The sequence below is a fragment of the Musa acuminata genome, chromosome BXJ3-1 (assembly GCF_036884655.1).
Source record: "Musa acuminata AAA Group cultivar baxijiao chromosome BXJ3-1, Cavendish_Baxijiao_AAA, whole genome shotgun sequence".
NCBI classification, from domain to species: Eukaryota; Viridiplantae; Streptophyta; class Magnoliopsida; order Zingiberales; family Musaceae; genus Musa; species Musa acuminata.
Genome location: NC_088349.1, coordinates 12,341,627 through 12,365,000, shown reverse-complemented (window position 1 = coordinate 12,365,000; position 23,374 = coordinate 12,341,627). Strand labels below are relative to the sequence as shown.

General features: G+C 38.1%; 3 protein-coding genes across 7 annotated transcripts in view; 1 reads left to right on the top strand and 2 right to left on the bottom strand.

Moving 5' to 3' along the window:
• LOC135629660 (uncharacterized) overlaps positions 1–5,729 on the bottom strand; it is a 6,248-nt gene extending 519 nt beyond the window's left edge. The window contains exons 1-8 of the mRNA XM_065137375.1: positions 5,419–5,729; positions 3,531–3,684; positions 3,290–3,390; positions 1,945–2,070; positions 1,698–1,818; positions 1,494–1,578; positions 451–564; positions 326–365 (exon numbers count right to left, since the gene is read on the bottom strand). Coding sequence (XP_064993447.1) covers positions 326–365; positions 451–564; positions 1,494–1,578; positions 1,698–1,818; positions 1,945–2,070; positions 3,290–3,390; positions 3,531–3,684; positions 5,419–5,595 — 918 coding nt within the window. The 5' untranslated portion in view covers positions 5,596–5,729. The remainder of the gene's footprint in view (positions 1–325; positions 366–450; positions 565–1,493; positions 1,579–1,697; positions 1,819–1,944; positions 2,071–3,289; positions 3,391–3,530; positions 3,685–5,418) is intronic.
• A 612-nt stretch (positions 5,730–6,341) lies between these two features.
• On the bottom strand, positions 6,342–12,188 carry LOC135628120 (proline-rich receptor-like protein kinase PERK8). Of its 5 annotated transcripts, none has more exons than XM_065134581.1 (10): positions 11,807–12,188; positions 11,226–11,693; positions 9,983–11,148; positions 9,400–9,810; positions 9,185–9,271; positions 9,017–9,087; positions 8,845–8,921; positions 8,603–8,750; positions 7,009–7,170; positions 6,342–6,743 (listed from the first exon to the last, which is right to left on the bottom strand). In XM_065134581.1, exons 3-10 carry the CDS (start codon positions 10,779–10,781, stop codon positions 6,576–6,578), a joined length of 1,923 nt encoding a protein of 640 aa, XP_064990653.1. In that variant the 5' UTR covers positions 10,782–11,148; positions 11,226–11,693; positions 11,807–12,188; the 3' UTR covers positions 6,342–6,575. The 5 variants fall into 5 exon arrangements, with proteins under 5 accessions (XP_064990653.1, XP_064990654.1, XP_064990655.1 ...); XM_065134582.1 differs by having other exon boundaries at positions 11,231–11,693; XM_065134583.1 differs by having other exon boundaries at positions 9,983–11,366; positions 11,459–11,693.
• A 1,078-nt stretch (positions 12,189–13,266) lies between these two features.
• On the top strand, positions 13,267–16,194 carry LOC103997375 (LRR receptor kinase BAK1). The gene is made up of 7 exons (XM_009418573.3): positions 13,267–13,447; positions 13,631–13,763; positions 13,850–13,921; positions 14,308–14,451; positions 15,565–15,636; positions 15,728–15,799; positions 15,894–16,194. Exons 1-7 carry the CDS (start codon positions 13,354–13,356, stop codon positions 16,006–16,008), a joined length of 702 nt encoding a protein of 233 aa, XP_009416848.2. The 5' UTR covers positions 13,267–13,353; the 3' UTR covers positions 16,009–16,194.
• Positions 16,195–23,374: the final 7,180 nt, after the last annotated feature.

Here is a 23,374-nt window from a genome sequence, read left to right as displayed (position 1 = left end):
GCAAGAGTTGGTTGAAGATGAAAATGGATTAAGTAAATATCTATTTCCTTCCCTAGTATCAGTAGAGACTCCTCTTTTTCTGGATGCTTGAATACAACCCACATTGGAAAGATGTACCAATGAAACAAACAATCACAGCAATTGATACTAAGATATGGCAGTTGCTCACCTGTCCATAGCATTTTCCTTAGGAAAATTGATCACGGTTCTAAAAGAGGTCTTGCTTGTTTAACGTGTAAAGGTGTTAGCATTTGAGCTACCTCCAGGTAATGACTAAATATAAATGTGATATTGGTTGTGTGTGTTCATAGCCAACAGAACTAACCTGCCAGTATATGAATGTCTGTATTATGTTGCGCTGCCACCTGCATCAGCAAAATTAGAAATTCTAAAGATCAGAATTTGAGAAGATGAAAAACAGAAACAACAGAATGATGTAGATTGACTGACGAGAATAGAGATATGATTAGAAGAAAGCCCATTCCAATCTCGGCATTCGAACTGAGAATATTCAATGTCGTTCCTTTTGCCTCTACCCACAAACAAGGTTCCTCCATGTATTTCCTGTGCATCAAATGTGTAACCATTACTTTAGTTGATTACTCTTTATCATTCGTTCTCAAGAAGCAAGTAAAGCACCTCACAAATCTTAATCAAACAATAAAAGATGCACATTATTTTGTATCTGATATAAAGATCATAACGACGAATCAAATTACCAGACTTGTGATCAATAATGACGAATTTTGAAACAAATTTTAAGTAAATATGGCATGTCAGAATCAGAATGACGCACAAGAATAACAAAAATTTGCACCACCACATTATAAACTTTGATAAAACTACAAGCTCATTCAATAGACACCCACTACATACCAAGAAAATAGCTCCGGACAAAGCTTAAAAATAACCAAGCCACTGGAGATGTCACAGCCAAAACACCTTCGGTATCGCTCTACAACAGGAGAATCCCTTAAGATACTTATCCTTTGGACTGACATCATTAATAATGCCCAGACATACCAAAATATGCTTGGCATATATATTATCTAATTGAAAACTAAGTTTATACTAGAGCTTTGCATAGAGCAGATACTTAACCACACAATAAGGAAGATTGTCCCTAATACTATCTGATGGAAGTATACTGATGAGCTTGTGAGCCCCCTATATCAACTAATATACATCTCTTATGAACAGGATACAGACATGACATGAGCTTCCATCCAGTACAAATATAATCCATGTTCAGTGATGCCCTTAATACCCAGCATTGAATGTTCAGTCTCACACTAAATTATACAACTAAATGACAAAATAAAAAACCAATGGTGAACATGACAAAGTTACTCTCAGCAATCATGAAGTAGTGATGGATCATTTACAGAACATATAATTCTATATTGGATAGTTATATTAACTTTGTTTCTGTACAAAATTTGTTAAGATTGTCGCCTGTAAGTAATTGTTACATGAAAGTTAAGCTCAATTACCTGTATAAAGATGAGCGTGCAAAATTACACCTTAGGAATCTGGCCACATGGTCAAGAGCCCAACAAAACACAGGAATGAGAGCAACTGCAGCACAAATTGGCATCACAGGATACTAATCAACAACACAATATAACAAGGCCTCAAATATTAGTGGTTTGAGGTTAGGAAGTTCCAAAACAACAACATATTAAAAAATAACTCACACTTAAAACGTAGCTGCAGTGTAACAAGTGTGATACAATATATCAAATGGATAAAATCCTTCCCTCCAACCACTGTCTGAACCCATGTTTGAATAGCAGGGAGGTTCCATGCCCTTGGTTTCTGTGAAGAGAAAAAAAATACAGGATAAATCTGCAATTATAAAGTATAAATTACCATGCTTAACCAATACAACTAACTTAAAACTCTGTAAGTCTTTATTTGCAATGACTATTATCTAGAACTCACCCCATAGAGACTGTACACCGAATAAACTGAGGAACATGCAGTACCCAGCAAGGACAAACGATATGCCTTGTTTGAAAGATTTCTTGAAGCAACTGGAAGCATCCCAAGCACAGCAACCACTAGTACCTAATATAAGATACATCAGTTTATAAAAGATGGGCAGAAAAATGCAGCAAGCAACTTCAAGGGAAAAAATATAAATACAAATAAGCACAAGCACTAAGTCATACACACTAAGACATTTGTGATACATGTGTGCACCCACCATGGTGGCAACAGCATTTCCACAGATAAGCACAAATTTGCGTTTATATAAACCAAGTGACTGCAAGGACAATTTGACAAACAAATGTACAGGACAAAGATTAAGATAGTTGTTTTAAGAGCCCCAAGAATTTCTACAGAATTAGATGGCTGTTACCAGCTTCTGTGATAAACATGAAATCTGTAAAAGAACTCAAGGTTTTCATCCTATATGGAAGATACCTTCAGTGTCCATGGCATAGTCTCAAAAGCATTTTTACAGACATGCAAGTCAATGTACATATTTTCTATATAATATCTCTCAAATTATACAGTTGAGCCCCATGGACTGAAATACACGCTGGGACATTGGTGCATCCCTAAGTGTCCAAACATCATAAACCATAGGAAAGTCAGACCAATACCGCCTAAAGAACATATGAGCAGCAAAAGCAGAAATATAATATTAAGGGAAAAAAAGGAACAAAATTTGCAGTAGTTGAAAGCAAGAAAATAGAAACCGGTCGGACCGGTAAACGTTGATCCAACCAAATATGCGACCTGAATAGGGCAAGTTTGCCAAATCCAGCCTGAATCAGGGTTACCACCTTGTAACACTACCAAATTGGCTTACCATCCAGTTTTGATGATTGAAACTGGAGATCATAGGCAGTGTGCCTATCATCTGGTACCCCTAATGTGCGTTTCTTTTTTTTTACATAGGACAAATTTTGCCATCCTAATATCAGAGAAACTCTGATCAACTGAATTTTAGATTCAATGATCAATTCCATAGTCTGGTTCTTTCAACTTGTTTTTTTTAATTTATTTGAGGTGATATCATCAATAACAAGCTTTGTTAGGTTATTAAACAGCAATGATATATTCGACTACAAAAATCAAAGATATAAATAACAAAGTAATAAATATCAGATTCCCTCAAGATATTTGCTCCAAGGGCCCAACCTATCAGTTCTAGACATACAGACATACAATCAAGCATAAAAAACTGGAAACAAACCTACCTATTCCTGGCAATTGAACAGTACTAGGACACTATATTTTATGTATAAAGAAACATGAGAGGAAATGTTTTACATACCCAAGCATTGACAGCAAAATGTATAGATCGTTGATCCAGCCTCAAAGGATTAGCATTCCCACCCACTGACGCAGCTGTTCCCGTACTACCACTACCAGACCCTGCAAAAAATGTCAAGTTCAAAGGTATAGTTCTTCTTTTCCAAAAGGAATCTTAAAGTACTTTTGTAAAACCTTTGAACTTCTATGGCAGCATATTAGTTATAATATAAGCAATGGAAAGGTTTTAAGTTTCAATCCACCTGAATTCTGTGGCCTCACATTTCGAGCAGTTGACTGTGATGGTCTCTCTGATGCTCTTGAAGACTGTGTTGGTTGCGATGAAGGTCTGTCTGATGCTCTTGATGACTGAGAAGAACTAGTTGAAGACATGGTCTCCACAACAAGATCAGGATCCTAGAAGTTAATTATAATATCAGAACATGTAAAAGCAAAATGTAGAAGGACCTTTTTGGCAACATCTAGAAACATCAGCCGCTTTTGGAAGAAACTACAAGCCGTCAAAACCAGGGTACTTGAAAAGTAGCTTTAGTTAAGCCAAGATTACCAAATATAGATTTGATATATCAGATTATAGAATACCATCAATTAATACAAGTAGTGTTCCATTGTGGAAAACTCAATCATTTGACTAAAATTAGTTTTTCTAATCCCCAATAACACCAGTATGCACTATCTCTGTAAATATACCAGATTCAGAATGGATGTGTCAATTCATATCCAATCTAACTTTAGAAAAAGTAAAAAAACTATGCTAATAACCAGCAGACAACCAAGATGCCAACCAGTTTTGGAATCCATTAAAAAGTGGTCATAAATCCGATCCAAACCACCGATTTCTTATAGTTAGAACTTGAAACACCACATTTCAGAATGAAGGATGAGGCATAGAACAGGTATAAGTACAACAAGCAGTGAACACTGAAGGATCACCAGAATAAGCACACAACGAGACATATGCATGCTTCTAGCGTTAGTCCCAAGGGGGCAGGTTGCTTGGAAATGGAAGGGTAAGAGTTGTCAAGGCCGGATGCCAATTATGCAGGTTGGTACATTGGAAGCGGCATGAATGTGGAACATTATTCTTGGCATCTAGATCTGGCTGGCTCTCCCCAGTGCTGACTGTGCATGCATGAAGTGTTATGAGAGTGATCCATCGTTCTTGGTTTCTAGATCTCTATCTGGCTCTCCCCATTGTTGACTGTGCATGTATGCATGTGTAAGTGTGGTGTGAGTTTATGCTAGCTGTCAAGAAAGAAAAGGATAGGGCAGAGAAAGGGAAGAGTTTTAACTATCAAATGAATGAGGAAGAAAGGACGAGGCAGAGCGTATATCCGCACCTCAATCAATCAAAGAAATGAATTGTAAACCACATCAACAAAATCACATCCTTCCTTCCATATGGAGACCAAAAGACTGAGCATAAACTGCCGAAATAGCTATCAGGAACTTGATCTCTATCAAAAACCCCACGAAGGCAGCATTGAAATCGAAAAGCCAACAGATCCATATGACCATGAGAATGAAATGATCCATTATTAATGACAATAGCCAAAATTGAGCAACATCAAATCTGAGTAAAATCAATAAATTCACAAAAAGCTCGAGGTAAAATAACAAATACTGAACGTATTAGAAGACGACAAAAAAAAAAAAAGCTAAACCCTAAATAGGAACTTGCTGGGTTCGAGCAAGAAAAGAAGCTAATGATCGACTTTCAAAAGCACAAATTCCTAAGAAAATTAGCAGAGTACCAATTCAGTTCCCCAGGAAAAGAACCAGGAAGAAATAGCTGCACAAAGAACTAAGCTGCACTTCAGCAAAAGCGAATGCTAATGATCAAAAGAAAACTACTACAAGTTGTAAAACGAAATGTTTCATAAGATAACAAATAATTAACCAGAATCCGTCCATATTAAAAATAAAAATGCAACTCTTTGCATACATAGTTCAGGAGAAAAAAAAGAAGATGATCGAAACCCTAATTTGTCACACTAATATATTTCTGACACAACCGAGGCCAAGAACGCGGATCGCGCGATCTTTGTCTCATCTTAGGCATTAATAGACCACACCAAAAGACAGAGGCGGGTCACCAAATCGAACGACTAGACTAGGAAAGAAACCTACGATGAAGCGCTGGTAGAACTTGCGCTTGAAGTGGTCAACGACGTCGGATCGGGCGGCCATGTGAGGCGGGATCAGGATGTTGGAGTAGTACTCCGCCCATCGGGGATCGTTGTCGTAGTCGTACGCCGCCGCCGCGATCCTCTTCAGCCGCTGTGGATCCCTCTCCTCCTCTCCCATAGTCGGCCAGCCACAGACCGAAATCCTCCCTCACTCTCTCTCTCTCTCTCTCTCTCTCTCTTCTCGATAAGATAGGAATGCGCGTGACGCGATCGACGGAAGGCGAGGACGGCTTCGATGAGGACCGAAGATGAATGATTCGATGCTTCTCTTTGGTCTTGTCGTCGCAGTCGCGGATCTTATTCGGGGGTACGGATCAGATCCGATTAGAACTGGTAATGGATCGAATTTGTGACTCAGTGGATCGGATCCAACCCGATTGGATCAAAATTTTGACCCAAAACATGGGAGTGGCAGCAATTAATCGGATCGGGCGTGAACGGATTCGATTCGAAAAATAGGCACCCGAGTTGAGTTCATATTCAAATTCAAGTACCTAAACACTAGAAATCCTTTACATGTTTGCTGCAGCTTGCCAACAAGTTATATATGAGATTGAAAGATGAACATGGGGATAAGGTCCTACACAACCCTCCTCAGATCCAGCATCATTTTTCTTGAATGGAGATTTACAGATGATAATAGAAAACCATGCAACTTATGGAGTTCTTAATGCCATTTCAGTTAGACATGTCTGCAATACAACCACCAATCGTAGAAATGTTGCTACTACAGATTAATAGAGTATCCAGTGATCATTTCAGAAAAAGTCAAATGTAGAACAGGGTAGCTTAATCAATCGGATTATATAGCTACCAAGTAGAGAATTTAATGGCTCAATGAAGCAAAAAAATCTTTTAAACCATCTGACACCAAACATTGGTGTCAGTGTAGCATACAGCAAATTTGCTGCTAAGAAGACTTTACAAAGACAGTCTCAACAGATGCAAAGAACCACCTGCAGTTTAGGAGGACAAAGATGTAGGATTTATTCAATGAAACAAAAAAAATGGGTTGAGACTATATATACTTTTACAATTATGTTTTGGATCTAATTACAACAAAATTGATACAGAAAATGATTGAAAGGGAACAATCGTTTAGCTAGTTCGACTGCAATCACCGCTGTAATCCTTGCTGGCGAATCCCATCCTCTGAAAGATTCTGATTTCCTCAGACTGTGGAGATGAATTAAAGGTTTCACTATGGCCTGGCTGGATGCCATTGTTTATATCTAAATCGGATAAACCATCAAGAGCTCTGGCCACCTAAAATCATTCACAATTTACAGAAAATATATCAGTATGCAGTTTTTCTTCTAGTGCAGAGTTAAGTATTTTTCGTATTTCATATGTTCGCTGTACGACAATCTTCACTGGACCCTCTCACTGACCGGAAGACCACATGTAGTGGCACAACCTGTCAGTGGCAGGATGTCAAATTAGGTTGTCTGGAGAATAGGTGTAGCAATTATTTATCTTGGCGAGCATCTCTGCAATCTCAGTTTATTTGTCTATACTAATCAGACCTTACCTGACCCATTCGAGGCCTCATATCTGATGAATGACGAGTGCATGCAGCTGCGACTTCGATCATACGAAACATCTCATCTTTGTTATAGTTTCCATCGAGCCTAGGATCTGGCAGATCTCCAAGATCTTCGTTTTCAAGTGCTTGAATAAGCAATGGTCGAGCCTGAGATAAGATAGCAGTTGAATTGAGAATCTTGAAAATGTTTTAAAGATCATTTCAATGCAAAATCTCAGGCTGCACAACAGCAAAACATAGAATTCTAAAAGAAGATTGGAAAAGATTGGTTTAACACAGTAATAGTTTCTACAATGATGTGCAGCTGCCCTTGATGTAGGCAGAAAGATCGCATGTTAGTAGCATAAGATCCATATGTTATAGATATGATAAACAGAATTCAGACTGTTGATATATAGATATGAACCACATGAATGCAAAATCTCTATATGAATAAAACAGCACAAAACTTCACCTTATGGTTCCTTATAGCCCACATGAGCAGTTTAGGCCAATACTGCAATGATCATTACAAATAGATAAAACATAGAAGGGAACTCTCACAGAATAACATCACAATCTCCTAAAATTCTTAGTGAAACATGTAGACAAGATTTGATATCTATCCTTCTAGTCTGAAACGTAGGCTCTCAACATGTTTTCAATGTGCTGATGAGGAAGCAAATTGAACAGAAGAAGCTCTCAACCACTTCATACCTGCTCATAGTCACTATCGAATCCTACTTTATTCCTACATCTCCTGAAATGTAGTGTGCCAAATGTAATTTGTATCTTTTTCCACTGTCATTACAACACCTGAGGTTGACAGTCTACCGTATTATACTCCTAAGTGTCATCCTCTCGTGGTCATCCACAACCAAACAGTACGTGGATCATGGCTCAGCCTGCAGACAAAAGTTCTTTCCATTTTCATTTTGACTTGGACCCACTAGGAAAACTCACATGTTCTTCCTCTTCATTCCATATAAATGTGAGAAACAGCTCCAACCACAACACCAAAAGCAGGTGACACTTCTCAAAAACTGAATGTGAACCACTTTAGTATGCAACATTTTTTATATCCCTGTAACTTAGGCAAGGATACATTAAGACAAAACATTAATAATTGTGTCTCGCCTATGAATGAACGAAAGCTGAGAAAACTAATAACACTGCAAGAGCTGCATGCTCCAATATGCAAAGGAACATGATCAGCCGAAGTGGAACAGAGGTGGATAACAAGATGTGGAGATTCTGTAGAAGACTGCTAATAAGGAAATGTTATACTTCAGGATTAGAAGAAGATAAAAAACAAGACGACAAAGAGAAAACCATCGATTACAATTATCCTGCACTAGTATAACATGAGGAGAAATCTCGTCCTATTAAGCAGCAAAGATACCAAGACAACTTCTTGCAAATGTAAAAACAAATTTGTGCAAGAAATAGATTAGGTAGTATTACATACAAAGAGAAAAGAGAGCCCTGGCTTTAGAAATAATGAATGTTTCTTTCCCAAACTGAATGCCACAGTATTCTAACTGCTAATGTGCACTTGATACTACAAAAAATTGTGAAATGTTGCAGATATAGAGTTTACCCATTCAACAAGACTCTCATCTCCCAAAGGTTGAGATGTATCAACAGGCTTCCGTCCTGTAACAAGTTCTAAAAGAACCACACCAAAAGAATACACATCAGATTTAGCAGTTAACTTTCCACTTCTCACATACTCTGGAGCTAGGTATCTGCAAGAACAACACATCATCAATTCTGCAAGTGTTAGTGGAGCTTCTAGTCTATAGGTTAACAAGGTATCCAAGTTTCATAATGTTCACCTACCCAAATGTTCCCATTACACGTGTGGTCACGTGTGTGTTAGTATCCATAGCTGACTTTGCAAGACCAAAATCAGAAACCTAATACACCAGAACAAATCAGTTACAAGCTTGACAAAAACATTTAAGCAACATTAGCAACACTATATGTTCAGAGCAAGCAAGTCATGGATAACCTGAGCTTCAAAGTTGTAATCTAAAAGAATATTTGAGGACTTTATATCTCTGTGGATTATCCGAGGGTGACCTGACAGAAAAAATTAAATTGACCCAAATTGCTATGTTAGTGCATATTCTTCAAGGAGAAATTGTACTATGCAACAAGAAAGGGGATGAGAAATTACAATCTTCATGAAGGTATGCTATTCCACGAGCTGCACCAGCAGCAACCTTAACCCTTATTGTCCATTCCATTACTGGCCTTCCTTTCCCTGCAAAAGCAACTCCATCTAAGAATGCTCACTGCATATGCAATTTGATGGGGAGATTCTAGATGTTTGTGCAACTTATTGTAAGGCTGTAAAAATGAGTAGCTGATAGGAGAGAGATTATTTCTTACCATGAAGATGATGATAAAGAGTTCTATTGGGCACATAGTCATAGACAAGCAATCTCTGGTTCTCTGATATACAGTATCCTACAAGTGAAACCAGGTGGCGATGGTGTACACGACTAATAATTTCAACTTCTGCTTTGAATTCACGCTCTCCTTGTGCACCATCAACTTTGAGCTGCTTCACGGCCACTTCCCTTCCGTCCAGTAAGAGTCCTTTATATACACAACAAGATCCACCTCTACCTAACAGATTCTGAGTTGAAAAGTCGTTTGTAATGAGTGATAGCTCCTCCAATGTAAACCACAATTTTGCGTGACCTAACCCTGGTTCCAGTGCTGAGTAAGGGAAGCCATAACTCACTCCAGACCCATGTCTTACAAGAGGATTTAATGAAGATCTTGAACGGGATAACTCTAACAAGGAAAGACAAAACCTGATTAGTCTAACAGCTGATCCCAGGATGGAATTGGACATTTTCTTGTAGTTACATAAGATTTGTAACTTGTGATTATCTAATGTTGAAGTCGCAAATAACATGTTTTCCCTTACACATGCAGTCAATAAAATGGAAACTTCAGGCCTTACCTGACATATGTGAAGATACTGTTGAAGCCATAGCAAGATTTCCACCATGTCGAAGAGGTTCAACTGGCTTCTTTCGCTTCTTCACAAGCCACACAGCTGCTCCAACAAAAGTAAGCATCACAAGACCTGCTACAACAGCAAATGTTGCAACAGATTCAGCAGTACTTATGGTGCCTCTCGGGAAGTGGCTGCTACGTTTTATGGAACCTGCATTTTTTGTGGGATTGGATGACTTTGTGGTGTTGGGCTTAACTGGAGTAGCTGAAGGTAGTGATGGCAGGTTTCCATGGGGCACAGGAGAAGATAAAGGTGGAGTATAATTGCTAATAGATGGAAAAGGAGAAGGTGGGAGCACTTTAGGTGGAGGTGCCAATGAAGTCAAAGGTGGTACATGCGATGGTGGTGGTGGTGGCGATTGATAGTAGATTGGTAATATTGGAGGCATAACAGCTGGTGAAGGTGACAATGGCAGCACTGGCAGTGGAGGTGATGACAACGGAGGAGGAGGAGGAGGATGGAATTCCGGTGGTGGCGGCGACAAGGCTTTTGGTGGTGGAGAAAAGGCATCAAGTGGAGCACTTGGTGGCTCGGAAGCTGGCGGTGGTGCAGTTGGAAGAGGTGGCGGCAGGGGAGGGGATGAAGGGGGATCGGCAATGGAAGAAGGCGACGGGGTCCAAGTCGGCGATGGGCTGCAATACCTACTGGGCTGAGTTTGTGGTGGTGGAATGACATCCGGTGGCGGCGGCGGCGGCGACGCATAGTGGAAAGACGCCATCTCTTTCTTCCAATGCACCATCATGACAACAAACCAACTCCGGTCTCTACCAAGAATGCTCAGAAGAGCATCGGCAACACCATTTCCATCAGGAGTCTTTCTCGAAGGCTGGCGAACTCAACAGAGCTTCATATCTCCATGAATGCAACAGCATTTCTTCGCACACCCACAACCAGAATCAGCGAAACTCTAAACCAATTCACCCCATCAGAGATCATCATCCCAAATCGTATGGTGCTGCAATGGAAATGCTCTGCTCCATCGTGAGACCAAGTGACTACACCAGTCTGAATGCTCAAGATCTATGTCCGCTTAAAGGTCACCACGTTCCAAAAAGATTTCAACACCTACTTGTAGCAGCAACAGCGAATCGCCCAAAACCTACAACTAACTTTAGCCAGAAAATAAAAGCTCGTCAAAAATCGATCTCTTACGTAGAAAATCGTCACGAAAATATCAAGTCCACACCGTACGGTTTGATTTCAGTTCCAGCAAGAAAATGAGGGAGATTCGCCAAAAATTTCTAGTTTCTGCCCCCCCGGAACTCATCAAGATCCAACCTTTCTAAAAGGTCCTCTCTCCAAAGACCAGTCGGTGCATATTCCGGATCTAAAAAAAGCCAAATCTCACAATGTAAAAACCACGCCGCCGCAAGAACAAGCCACTCCGAGGAAGAGGAGGAAGAAAAAGAAAGAACCCGCCTTTGCAGATCCTTCGGCTCCTCCTCGCCCTGGATTCGAAGGACGGCTTCAACAGCGCCCCAGTGTACCAGTTTTGGAGAGCGCGAGTTGCAGGTAGCAGTTCCGGAAGCCGCGTTTGGAGGTATTACCAGCTGGAAGCCAAGACGAGGAAGCTTTTTATATTACGGCGATGAAATTATTGTATCCTCTTTCTCCCCGCCAATGCCAGCTTTCTTTAACGAGCGTGAAGACGAACCTGATAAGATCATATAGCGGAAATTTTATCTCCGTTTTGGATACCAAAACACCAGTTTAAATTATATGTATTTGAAACAAATACAATTATATATGTGAACAATAACATGATACCAAAACACCCTTTACTGTTGATTCATTGAGAAGGCAAAGACTGGATTTCTTGGCTACTTCAATGGAAGAATACAAAGAATCCCCACAGGTTTCTGTTGTGTCTGATCTGTTCTGACATTGATGGATGGAGAGACCCCACTCTTCTTCATTATTTCCTGCAAAAGCTGTTGATAAGCAATTTGAAAGAGTCATATATCACACAGCAGAAGAAAAAAGAAGAGTTGATTGCAAATCAATCGAGCACAGCATTAGTTCTTTTTTTTTATTTGTGAATTAATCAGTCTATATACTAAAATTTAGGCACCAAATAGAATTAATTCCAAAGCTTGTTCCTGATCCGATGTGTTCTTAACTCTCAGAACTGATGATCCACTCCATGGCTTCCTTCCACAGAAACCTGCAAGCTAAAAGTATGTTCCTTTCTGTGTGCTTGGATTCTCTTATCATCTTTATTGCTTCAACTCATCATCTCCATGGTGATTGAATACACCGAATCTGTACTTTGTTTCACATGGCCATGTCATTCTTGTCTGGTCCCTTCACAGTCTTCTAAGATACGTATTCTCCCCTCATCCTCAACTAGTAATATTCTGAAACTCTATGAACTATCCATCTTGGATGCCTTGCAGAAGTCCATCTTGGAGCAGCAGGGAGAGCATCCGAAGGTGCTTGCTGGCTTCAACAAAGTCCACTGCCTCACTGTCTCGGTTCACTGCCAGTTCATATGCAATCATTGCTGAACCTCACACAAGCAATCATTGTTGTACAAGTCTTACATATCATCCGGAAAAGAAAGCTTAATACCTTTGAAGACATCTCGGAATCTCAATATCGTATTGGACTGATGTTGCCAATGAGATTACCGAAACCGATATGTAAAATCTTGATCTAAGGCAACACTATCAGAGGCTGAATGGCTGCTTAGACTGCCTCATGAAATTGGAGGATCGGATTGCCAAATGCTCGTTAATTTTCTTCTCATTTTCTATGATTAGGTTTGACCAGAGCTTTAGAATTGATTCAAATGCCTACTGGCTGGATCGACAATGATATGAACCACATGTCAAGAAGAACAAAGTAGTAATCTGCCTGCCAGGCCCTTACAGCCCTGGTCATCAAGGAAGACTAGAAGTCAACTCCGTGGCAAAATCTTCCTCCATTTCTTTAGATCTGACCGAGTATTCGGTTCTAAAATAACTTTTTCTACGGAGAAAGTCTCAAAAAATCGGGGAATTCTTCTCCCATGTGCCATAGTTTACGCGTAATTTGGACAAGTCGAATAAGGATCAGGAATTCATTTAGTCAACCATGCAGATACAGAAATTGATTGGATTGAGAGTTCGAGAAGGAAGAAGAAGAAAAGCAAACTGTTTGACTAACACGATTCCGTTGTCGTAGTCAAATACTTGTGATATCATCTTGTGGATTGAATTCACGATGTATTCCATTCAACTGTCATCAGCTACTCTGTTCCTATTTATTGGAAACGGCAAAGCCGAAGTAGAAGACCAAGCGAGAGAGAGAGAGAGAGTTGCGCAGTTGCAGCAATGGCGAAGGCGGAGCAGCAGGTGGTGCTCTCTCGGATTCTACTATTGCTGCTGGTGTTCCACCCCCAGGTCAACGGTCTCTCCAACACGGAAGGTATATGATCTCTCTCTCTCTCTCTCTCTCTCTCTCTCTCTCTCTCTCTTTCTCCCGTTCCATGTTCTTAATATCGCCACTGTTGACTGTAGTCTTCAGTGTCTTATTGGGTTTCTTTGACGCTTCTCTACTACAGTTTTTATGTTTTTGTTCGTAATGATTGTGGAGTTTCCACCTCAACAGTTGATGCATTGTATAGTCTGAAGACCAACCTCATTGATCCTGACAATGTTCTGCAAACTTGGGAGCCCGGTAATGTCAATCCATGCAAATGGTTTCATGTTACATGTAACAATGAGAACAGTGTTATAAGAATGTAAGCACACAATTTGTTGGACCATTCCATTTCTTCTGTTCATCCTTTTTCTTCAGAAAACATAATGCAAGCACAACTCGTTTCAGCGATCTTGGACATGCCTCATTGTCTGGTCATCTTGTCCCACAGCTTGGTCAACTTAGTAATCTGCAATACCTGTAAGTCAATGCCTCTTGTTGATTTCTATGATATAAGTAACACTTAATGTAGTTGTTACATTGTTGTATTTAGTTTTATGTACTTGATATGTAGATTTTATTTTTATGAGATCTGTCTTTTATTGATTGAAATTTCAATATGAAGAACACATAATAAAAACATCCCACATGTATAGAAAAACCTATTGATCTTCACAGAGTTTCACACCTTGGATCTCTGAATCCTACAGAATGAGATGTTGTTTCACGGAATTACGGTTCTGAAACTTTGGTTCATGTAAATTGATTGCTTTCTCTGATTACTGAGTAAGAACATATCATTGACTAAATCTATTGCTTATTATATTCTTTGGAATAATTCAATTTCATCTACCGTTTCTTGACAGGGAACTCTTTGGCAATAACTTTAGTGGTGTAATACCTGGTGTGCTTGGAAATCTAACCAACCTTGTGAGCTTGGATCTTTACTCGAACAATTTCAATGGTGCAATACCTGACTCTCTGGGGAGACTCTCAAAGCTCCGATTTCTGTATTTGCTCATTCTCTGACTCGTTCATCTGATAAATTTTCTTCGTTCCTGCTTATTCATGCTCCATAAATTTTATTTCTTCACATGCTTGATTAAGGAAAAAATCATTTGAATTTTCTTTTCAGTTCCCAATAATTAATTAGGACAATCAAACAAGTATCTCCTGTATGCTGGATCATCACTCGTATATATTTAAATTCTGCTTATATTATCAGTAGATGTGGTACTACTGCCAATATTATTGAAGTTCTTTACTTTGCCAGTGTAGACTAATTTATCTGAAAGTTAACTATCAATTAATGAAAGGCATAGTGTTCATGCAATGCTGCAGCATATTCTTTTCTTACAAAGGAATTTTGCAACTACTTTTACTTATTTCTAATAATCGGAGTGTTTTACTCCATGATTACCCTTTACTGTGGGAATTCAAATGTTCCCAATGCTAATGTTTCTGGTGATATGCTGGATTAATGCAGTAAATCAGCACTAGTTTGATATGTCAATATTAACTTGGTGTCGTCGATATGCCATGTACCAGTATTGTATCCTTAGTATCAACCATCAAGGTCAACAATTGTCAATATCAGAGAGATTAGCTGAATCTAGTCCTGATATGTACAGCGAAGGCCATGATCAATCAAGGTCAAATTACCGGGCTTATTTTACCTGCTAATATCTGTTTCAGCAAATTTTGAGATGTGTTTTAGCTATTTATTAAACATCAATATACCATGTATCAGTATCAGAATAGGTAAATACTGTTCGGATTTGGTTGGTCCAGTTCGATATTTGAATCCTTGGTATCAGCAGTCAAGATTAGAAATTGCCAAGATAAGATGGATTGGCTGAATCAAATTATGATCAGTACAGCCAAGGCCAAGATCGATCAGGATCAAATTAGTACGAATAGTTCACCTGGTATCATTCTGTTTCGGCACACTCTAAGGTGTTTTTCATGCATCCCATAAAGATCAATATATTCTGGTCATAATTAAATCTAATTATGATCTTTAGTTATTGGCATATTGAATGTTAAGAATGCATACTTTATTATTTTTCTCGCTTTCCTCTGACATATTCCTAATTTTCTTTTTTTTTTGTGTGCAAGGATAGTCGGCTAAACAACAATAGCCTCTCTGGTACTATTCCATACTCTTTAACCTATATCACCTCCCTCCAAGTCCTGTAAGTTCATCGATGCATTTTGCGACTACACCATAATTCTTTTGTGAATTCTGTTATCTTCTCGACAATAAAACCTATCATATATATGCAGAGATTTATCAAACAACAACCTATCAGGAGAAGTTCCATCAAGTGGCTCCTTTGCTCAATTCACTCCTACAAGGTTCTTTGCTGATAAACAATACAAAGATCCAAGACTTTCTTTAGAAATTTGTGAAGATAAAACAAGTACTTACCATCTATATATAATTTTGCAGCTTTGCTAACAATCCTCTACTATGTGGTACTCTTGCTGCAAAGCCTTGCCTGGGTGCTCCTGCATTTTCTCCACTTCCACCATATGCTGTTGCTCCTACACCAATGTCATCATAAGTATGCAATGAAGAGCTTGACCAGTTTGTGATCTTATAGAATCACTTAATAAAGCATGCATCTGCTTATATATGTAACTGCTTATTCTTGAATAAGTTGAAGGGTTCTACTATTAGAATGATTTAAATTTATGTGCCATGTAACTGGAAATTATCCTGAAATAAGAAAGCACCGTTGCATTATAAACTCGAATATTATTTGATGGAGATGCATGTATGTTGTGTTTATGTTCTTCACTTGTAATGATTTTTTTTTTTTGTATATTTCCTATTTTATCTCTTTTCAATTGCTATTTTCCATGATATCTCCTAACATTTGGTTTTTTTTTTCACCTCTTTGCTTTAAATTATTTCTAGGAATGTAAGAATGGAACTTCTTGATTGCAGGAGTTGAAATTGGCAAATTTTAGGACCTTTCTACCTGTCAGACATTTTTGTTTTCTGAAAATAGAAAAAACTGCTCAAAGCAGGATGCTCAAACCAATGTAAGATCCGAGAAGGATTGGCCTATGCAGTTGTTTTCCATGACTCAAACCTTGATGATCCAAGTAAAAATTGAACAACCTTATCATCACATGAAGACTTGTTCTTTTTAAAAAGATAAGTACAAGAGCAGCTTAGATTAAGATGAAGAAAAATTCAAATCCACTTATTGCAATTTTTCTCTTTAAAAAGATGCACCTCAAATTACTCAAATCAAGGAACCAACTCATGTGCCGGGCAATCATTACCACTTGAGATCTTGCTTCATGTTTATGAATACTCTTTAAGCAGTTGAGATGCACCTATTTCCATTCTGTAAGCTGTAAAGCCCATCATCAAGCTTCCAACATTTCAGCCTCCACCTATCTAATCTTAGGTTTTAAGTCAAGATTCTCTTTTTTTTTTCTTTTTTGGTCTAAACAAGTTAATAGGATCCCATGCTTATTCATGTGAATCCCAGAAGAAATTGCTCATGCTTATTGATGATGACTAAAACCATATGAAATTATCTTTTGATGGCCCCACAATTGGGTCCCACTTGATCCAATTAGAAAATGATTTTTGTATCTACATCCTTGCAAAGCTAAAAAATCTACATATTTAATATCCATATTATTCCTACAATTTTAAAATCTTATTGTGGTAACAAAAAGGTAATCAAGGTATTTAAATTATCTTTGTTTCAGGTTAGCTACTGAGAATCATGATTGATACTGATTAACTAAGAGTTTTGCCAAGTGACTTCACACGCAAACAAACCCATTGTTCAGACTTTGCATCTGAAGATTAATGTTAATCTTAGGGTGAAACAAAATCAAGAATAGTAATGATGGTTGGCATCATGAAGATTAATATCAATCTACCGAAAAATGGAATCATTTTATATCTTGAAGTCATGATTATGTGTTAAGAGGATAACTGATCTGAGACAAAATAAATAAGTAAATAAATGAATAATAAAATGAAATATAGTATTATCTACTTAAATGTACAAGAAATGACAAATTATCAGTTTAAGTCCCTGCACAATGTTTCCATCAAAATCTTTCTATGGACTTAAATCTACATTGCATCCCTCTAACTCTCTCAAAAGGTCAGATAGCTAAAAACATAATCAAATCCCTTTAACTCTCTCAAAATTTACTACTAATCATTTGTGAAGCTGCTATTGCATCCCTCAAAACCTCTGAAATCTGTAGCTATCCACTAGCACACAGCACTCAACGTTTTCTTTCATGAACAACACTTATTCTGAAATATCTTGATGATCTTGAACTTAAAATCATATTAGGAGTTTCCTCCTTTTTCCTTCACTTTCTTATTTCTATAGCAAAACTTGGAGTTTGGCCAACCCAGGGCCAGAATGACAACTTGACAAAAGCAAAGGTGCTAAAGTTCCAACTCTGGAGTATTATATATATGACAAATAATGAAGCAAAACCTTGTTAAATTAACAGTGAGGGACATCAAGCAGACAACTCTTCCATGACATACTTATTTCTTGTAGGCAAACCCTGACATTTTTCGTGAAGGTTTAATTAGAGCTCCCTACTGCTTAAATTGTTTACTCCAAAGGGAAAAAAAGCATACTTTTCTAAAACAAAATTGATATAAAGCAAGTGGAAGAACTGTGGGGTTTGACTGCATTTAAGATCCACTTCTCTGAGAGCTCAAATCTGTTTTGAAATGTACAAAAAAGAGCAATTTGGTGGAATCTTGTTGCTGCAGCTGAACAAGAATAATTGGAATTGATGTTTGCCAGCTGTTCTCACTTCTCAGTATAAAATAGTTTCTGCTCTGAACTTGAAGAATAACAACATTATACTTGTTGCTGTATGTACAGATCTTCATGCATTTTTTTCAAGAATGTTGTTAATAATTCCATCAATCATTAGTATGTACTTGATACGACGTACATGAATGTGTACATGGAATTTGAATTCAAGAATCTTATTTACATGCAGGAGATACTTTAGTAGGTTTTGGCCCAATAATTGTAGTAGAAATGTTTATACAATTTCTGATATGAAACATAGGAATCCACTTTTCACTGTTTGTACTACATAAGTTTGTAACAACCAATTCGTGATCACCTAATGCTTTTGTTGCATGTTATCTTTGATTTGTTCAGAAGAAAGTTGTCTAATCCGTTGAAGAAGATTGATCGTCAATGAGCTCTGCTCATCGTGGTAGTTTGTACACTTTGTCAATGATTGATGAATCATGTGGACCCACTAACCATTGCAAAGTTTCCTAGTGAAATTTCCAAGGATCACTTTAGCCTACTTATAGAATAATTGTCTATCAATGTGCTAAGCAAAGGAAAAAAAAAGAAAAAAATGTCCTAAGAAAAGTGATCTATGGCAAAAGATGGTGGTAATGATTTTTTTTACATGGGAGCTTGTTTTGATTTGTTGTATGTAAAAGAATGCTTTTGAACCCATCAAGTATCAAGAAATCAAGATTGTAATCATGCAAGAGCATACCTAAGTAACTCAAAATGTACCTTCTACCTGTTTATAAGGTGTTACGTTTTTTGTTGTGGCCAAGACAAAATTTGCTATAATTTCCAGAAAACTATTGTGGGTTCAGAGAAACTAAGGTCAAATTCTGACGACACATCAATGAGATTGCTCCTGAAAATTGCAGACCAAAAGCATGCTCTGAAAGAAGTCAAATTGCTATAAGCAACATACACATTAGGCCTCGGTATCACTAGAGTTGAAGTAGAATAAAGCGCAACTGTTAAATACCACAATTATCGAAGTGGCTAAATTGAAGCAGAGAACAATGGCTTATCTCTTCATGTTAAACTAAACATTCGAAGGTATCAACAAGTTGATGAATTCTCTCCTAATCTGGCATTGATTAAGAAATCCACATTATCAAGAACAATTTAGTTTTGCCATATACTTTGAGTGCCAGTAGCAACAAGAAATTTTATGCATCTCCCTAAAGATGCAATGAAGTGGTACTTTGTGTCTTGTGTCATCTCTGGGTAGCCTGATAGAATAAGAATTCTTTGTTCCCAGTGTCTGCAGACTCTGCTTCATGTAGCCCTCTCTGATGCTTCATGCCGCAAACTGCTATCATATTTCCATAATTGTCTCATGTCAGACAAGTACTTGTTATAAATACTTTTGAGAGTATCAATGAACCAGCAAGTTGATGATTCAGCTCACCATGTCTCAAGTCTATGACAAATTGTATCATGTTCATGACAAGTAGCTTATTTCTCCTATAACCATGAACATCACTATTAACGAAAGTAGTTTCAATCTCTGTGCATTTAATTGGACTCAATGTGCAATCTTTTCTGACTTGGTTCCGACAGTGCAATGTGGGGATAGACAGACCTGATATCATATTAGAGGAACCAAGGTAAAAGTTAGCACTCTAAACTAGGTTGCTAACTTTTTCGCGACAACATGTCGAAGAGGCAATTCGATTGACGAATTGGTTCACACATCCCTCAAAGAAAGTTGTGTTCTTTAATCCAAGAAGGAGGCACAGCTAGTTTAGTAACCATGGACGCGCAGACAAAAACCATACTAGTGTTCTCAGAAGACCTTAACAAGGTCCCTAAACAGCCTCTGGATAAGGGAGAACTCAAATACCATGTTTCACATGATGAATTTAGAATGATTAACATTGTCCTTACACGGTCGGAGAAGGTTATCAAGTTGATATTTGTAATAGTACTGATCAAGTTGTTTGATCCAAGTGCTAAGTGTTCTCCAGCTGTTGTTGCTGGGGGTTGTGAGCTCTCTCCTTTCTGGGAGTTAGTAAACAAAAGCTTGTTCTAAATGGAATCTCAATGGCAGTTCTTAACAGTGACCACTGGCTCTGGAGTTTGCTTGCTTTAGCTTATCAATCAAAACAGCTGATGGGATTTCTTCAAGGAACTATTAACATATTCTTAGCGTTGCTCAGATCTCAACATGAGCAGTCATCTGGTGGTGCAAGTTGTCAATAGTTTGGAGCTATATGCATGTTCTTAACTTGCAATATAATCTAAGCAAGAGAAACTGAGTGAAATGCAATTAAAGAAAAAGCATGCACATCAGTAAGATCATCTCATTATTTCTTGAGATCTTAGGTCACTATTTCTTTCTTTCTCTCTTTCCAGTTTCCAGTATCAATAGATAAAGAGATACTCTCAAATCAATATTGCAGATGAGGTACCAGGTGGGTGAATTAACAGCAGGAGTGATTGTGTTCATCGTATTATTGCAGTGGTTCCTCATATGCTTATCAAGATCAGACAGATGCTTGGTGTTACTGTTGAGATGTATTGTGTCTGGTTCCGACCCAACAAGATCAGATTATCCAAACAAAAGAATTCCTCCAACATAAATCAATCAAGCCATCCTTGGCCACCTGTTCCTACAAAGATTTGTGGCTCCTCTCTTTCCCAAATGGCCATGATTCAGCTTGTTGGCTGTTCATGGAATCATTGAGCAACTCTCTCATGGTCAAAGAGTTCAGAGACAGATTAAACTACACAAGAACTCAGAGCTCTGTCCCCTGGGAGCTCATCAAGCAGCGTGTAGTGGGGGGAGGAGTGCACATGCTTCATGGTGGCTCCTCGACAATGGCTTGGGATGTTGGACCAGCTCACTTCTCACCTTCCCCCTGCTATAAAGAAAGCCTCAAGCCTTCATCCCTGCACAGCAAACCAATTCAACAACAATCATTGAGCATTGCAGAAGGCAGTTCAAGTCTTGCATTAGCTTCTCATCGGAGTCATGGCCAGCGTGAAGATGAGCAGCCAAGGAAGAGCATCTCAGAGAGGAGGAGGAGGGCTCAGCAGGATGGTGAGGGAGCAGAAGGCGAGGATGTACATCATAAGGCGCTGCGTTGTCATGCTCCTTTGCTGGCATGACTAACCTTCTCCCTTTTCTTGACTGTTCTTCACTTTCCCCTGCCAAGAAGATGGTGGTGGAGTTTTGGTGAATCCCTCAATGTGTGCGTGTGTGTATATATATAGAGATCACAAGTCCATAGAGTAGGAGGATCTCGTTCTGGTAGGATCAAAAAATCCTGAGATTTTTGGGAGTGCAACTACCATTAACATGTCAAAGGATTTCAGGAAGGAACTAATGCAACTCTTGTTCAGTTCATCTCTCTCTCTCTCTCTCTCTCTCTCTCATCATGTTTTTTATCCTGCAACTGAGATGATGAGTGAAACAATCAACTCTTAGATAAATGTGGTGGCAGGATTCACAAGGATTTGGGATGGTTATCTACACAATCCATATTCCATGGAGGTGAAGAAAATGGTGCCATTTGATCCTATCCAAAATCTTTGTAAGCATACAACTTCCATCTCATCTTGAACTGAAATCTACAATTGATGGAATTGGGATCTCAGGAGTGGCTTGGTTTCAACTGCCATCTGATGATAGTTTCTGGGGTGATTCAATCAACCTAAAAGAAATAGATATTTGATTTAGTTTAATGACTGTCTTTGTTTTATTCTGCCATTGTGAAGCTTTCTAATTGGAGCATAACAAAACAGCTCAGATTACTTGTTTCTCTGACACATCGCATGGTTGGATTGAAAGCTCGAGTTGGATATCAGACCTCATTACTGAGGCCGTTCTTATCATTATATAAATCAGGAAGTAGAATATCTTCTTTAAACAAAGTTTTAATAATGGTCACAAAATGGGAGTTCATTCATTGGGGAAGATCAGTATATTATCATCCTAACATATGTGGTTTAAGAACATCTCCAGAATCATTGGAAACTCAAGAAGAACATGTACAGAATTTGTTGTTCAGCACTTTTGGCAAAAATACAAGCTGAAAAAGATAACATAAGGATATCAAAGTCCTTTCCTTTCCCAAGCTGAACCTGCACAAGTGGTCAAATATTAATACTTCTTCGTTTTAATCTGATGTTGAACTGTTGGGGTAAATTACACTTTTCAAAGCATCTTCAGAGTGTTCTTTTACTTTTTCTATTACAATGGTTAGTCCCAATGACTTTTAGTATTTCCATCTTTATATTTTTAAAAATTATATTGATATCCCAAAGTAAAATATATAGATCCATTAAGTTGGTTTTTCTAATATAAATACGAAAATGAAGGATAAAAATAATAATTTTAATATTCGTCACGGTTGATAGCAGACGACATCGGTGATAACAGACAACAACATCATTGGAGATCGTGGGTGATTATTGTGAATGAAGAGAGCGACGATAAAAAGTGAGAGTCGCTCTACATCTACGTTGATATTGATATAGTTGTTGAGTGGCCCTCACCTCTCATCATCACTCTTCTCATCCACAATAATTACTCGTGCTCTCCAATAATATCGTCATTCATCATCATTAACTGAAACATTAAATTTTTTTTTTTTTTCATATTTTCGTTAGTAAAAATAACGTCATTAGAATGAATGGACTTAGATGTTTAAGTTTAGAAATATCAACCGAAATATAAATTTTTAAAATATAAGTATCAAAATACTAATTAATGACAGCTAATATGCAATTAGCCGTGAACGATCACACCGATGGGGACGCACAATATTGGCTGTAGGTGGTCAGAAGTTTTTATAGAAGCTGGAGACCAAATCTCGACAGCCTTCTTTCTTCATGTGGTGGAACTCAAAAAAACTTGGCATCCAACAACATGCCATTTGGTTACTCAATTTCATGCAGTTCATTTAGAGTAAGCTTCCATGTGTTTGCATACAAAAGGAGAGATCTCGCAGCACTCCCTTATTCTACTTGCCTTGAATAGTAGAAAATTAATCTACTTGACTCGAATATGTTGTTAGATGTTGAATAGTAGAAAAATAACATGAGCAGTTTAGGGCCAAACAAAACATGAAGTTGAAATGAGAATACAATGCACAGTATAGCTTTT

Bases quoted from the DNA above. Each gene is read 5' to 3' on its own strand.
- LOC135628120 (XM_065134580.1), bottom strand. From the start codon at position 10,781: ATGATGGTGCATTGGAAGAAAGAGATGGCGTCTTTCCACTATGCGTCG. The intron at 7,171-8,602 runs GTAAACTCTATA...ATCTTATCTCAG, and splicing joins ATGAGAGTCTTGTTGAATGG to GCTCGACCATTGCTTATTCA. The intron at 6,744-7,008 runs GTAAGGTCTGAT...GAATGATTTTAG, and splicing joins TGAGGCCTCGAATGGGTCAG to GTGGCCAGAGCTCTTGATGG.
- LOC103997375 (XM_009418573.3), top strand. From the start codon at position 13,354: ATGGCGAAGGCGGAGCAGCAGGTGGTGCTCTCTCGGATTCTACTATTG. The intron at 13,922-14,307 runs GTAAGTCAATGC...GTTTCTTGACAG, and splicing joins CTTAGTAATCTGCAATACCT to GGAACTCTTTGGCAATAACT. The intron at 15,637-15,727 runs GTAAGTTCATCG...ATATATATGCAG, and splicing joins ATCACCTCCCTCCAAGTCCT to AGATTTATCAAACAACAACC.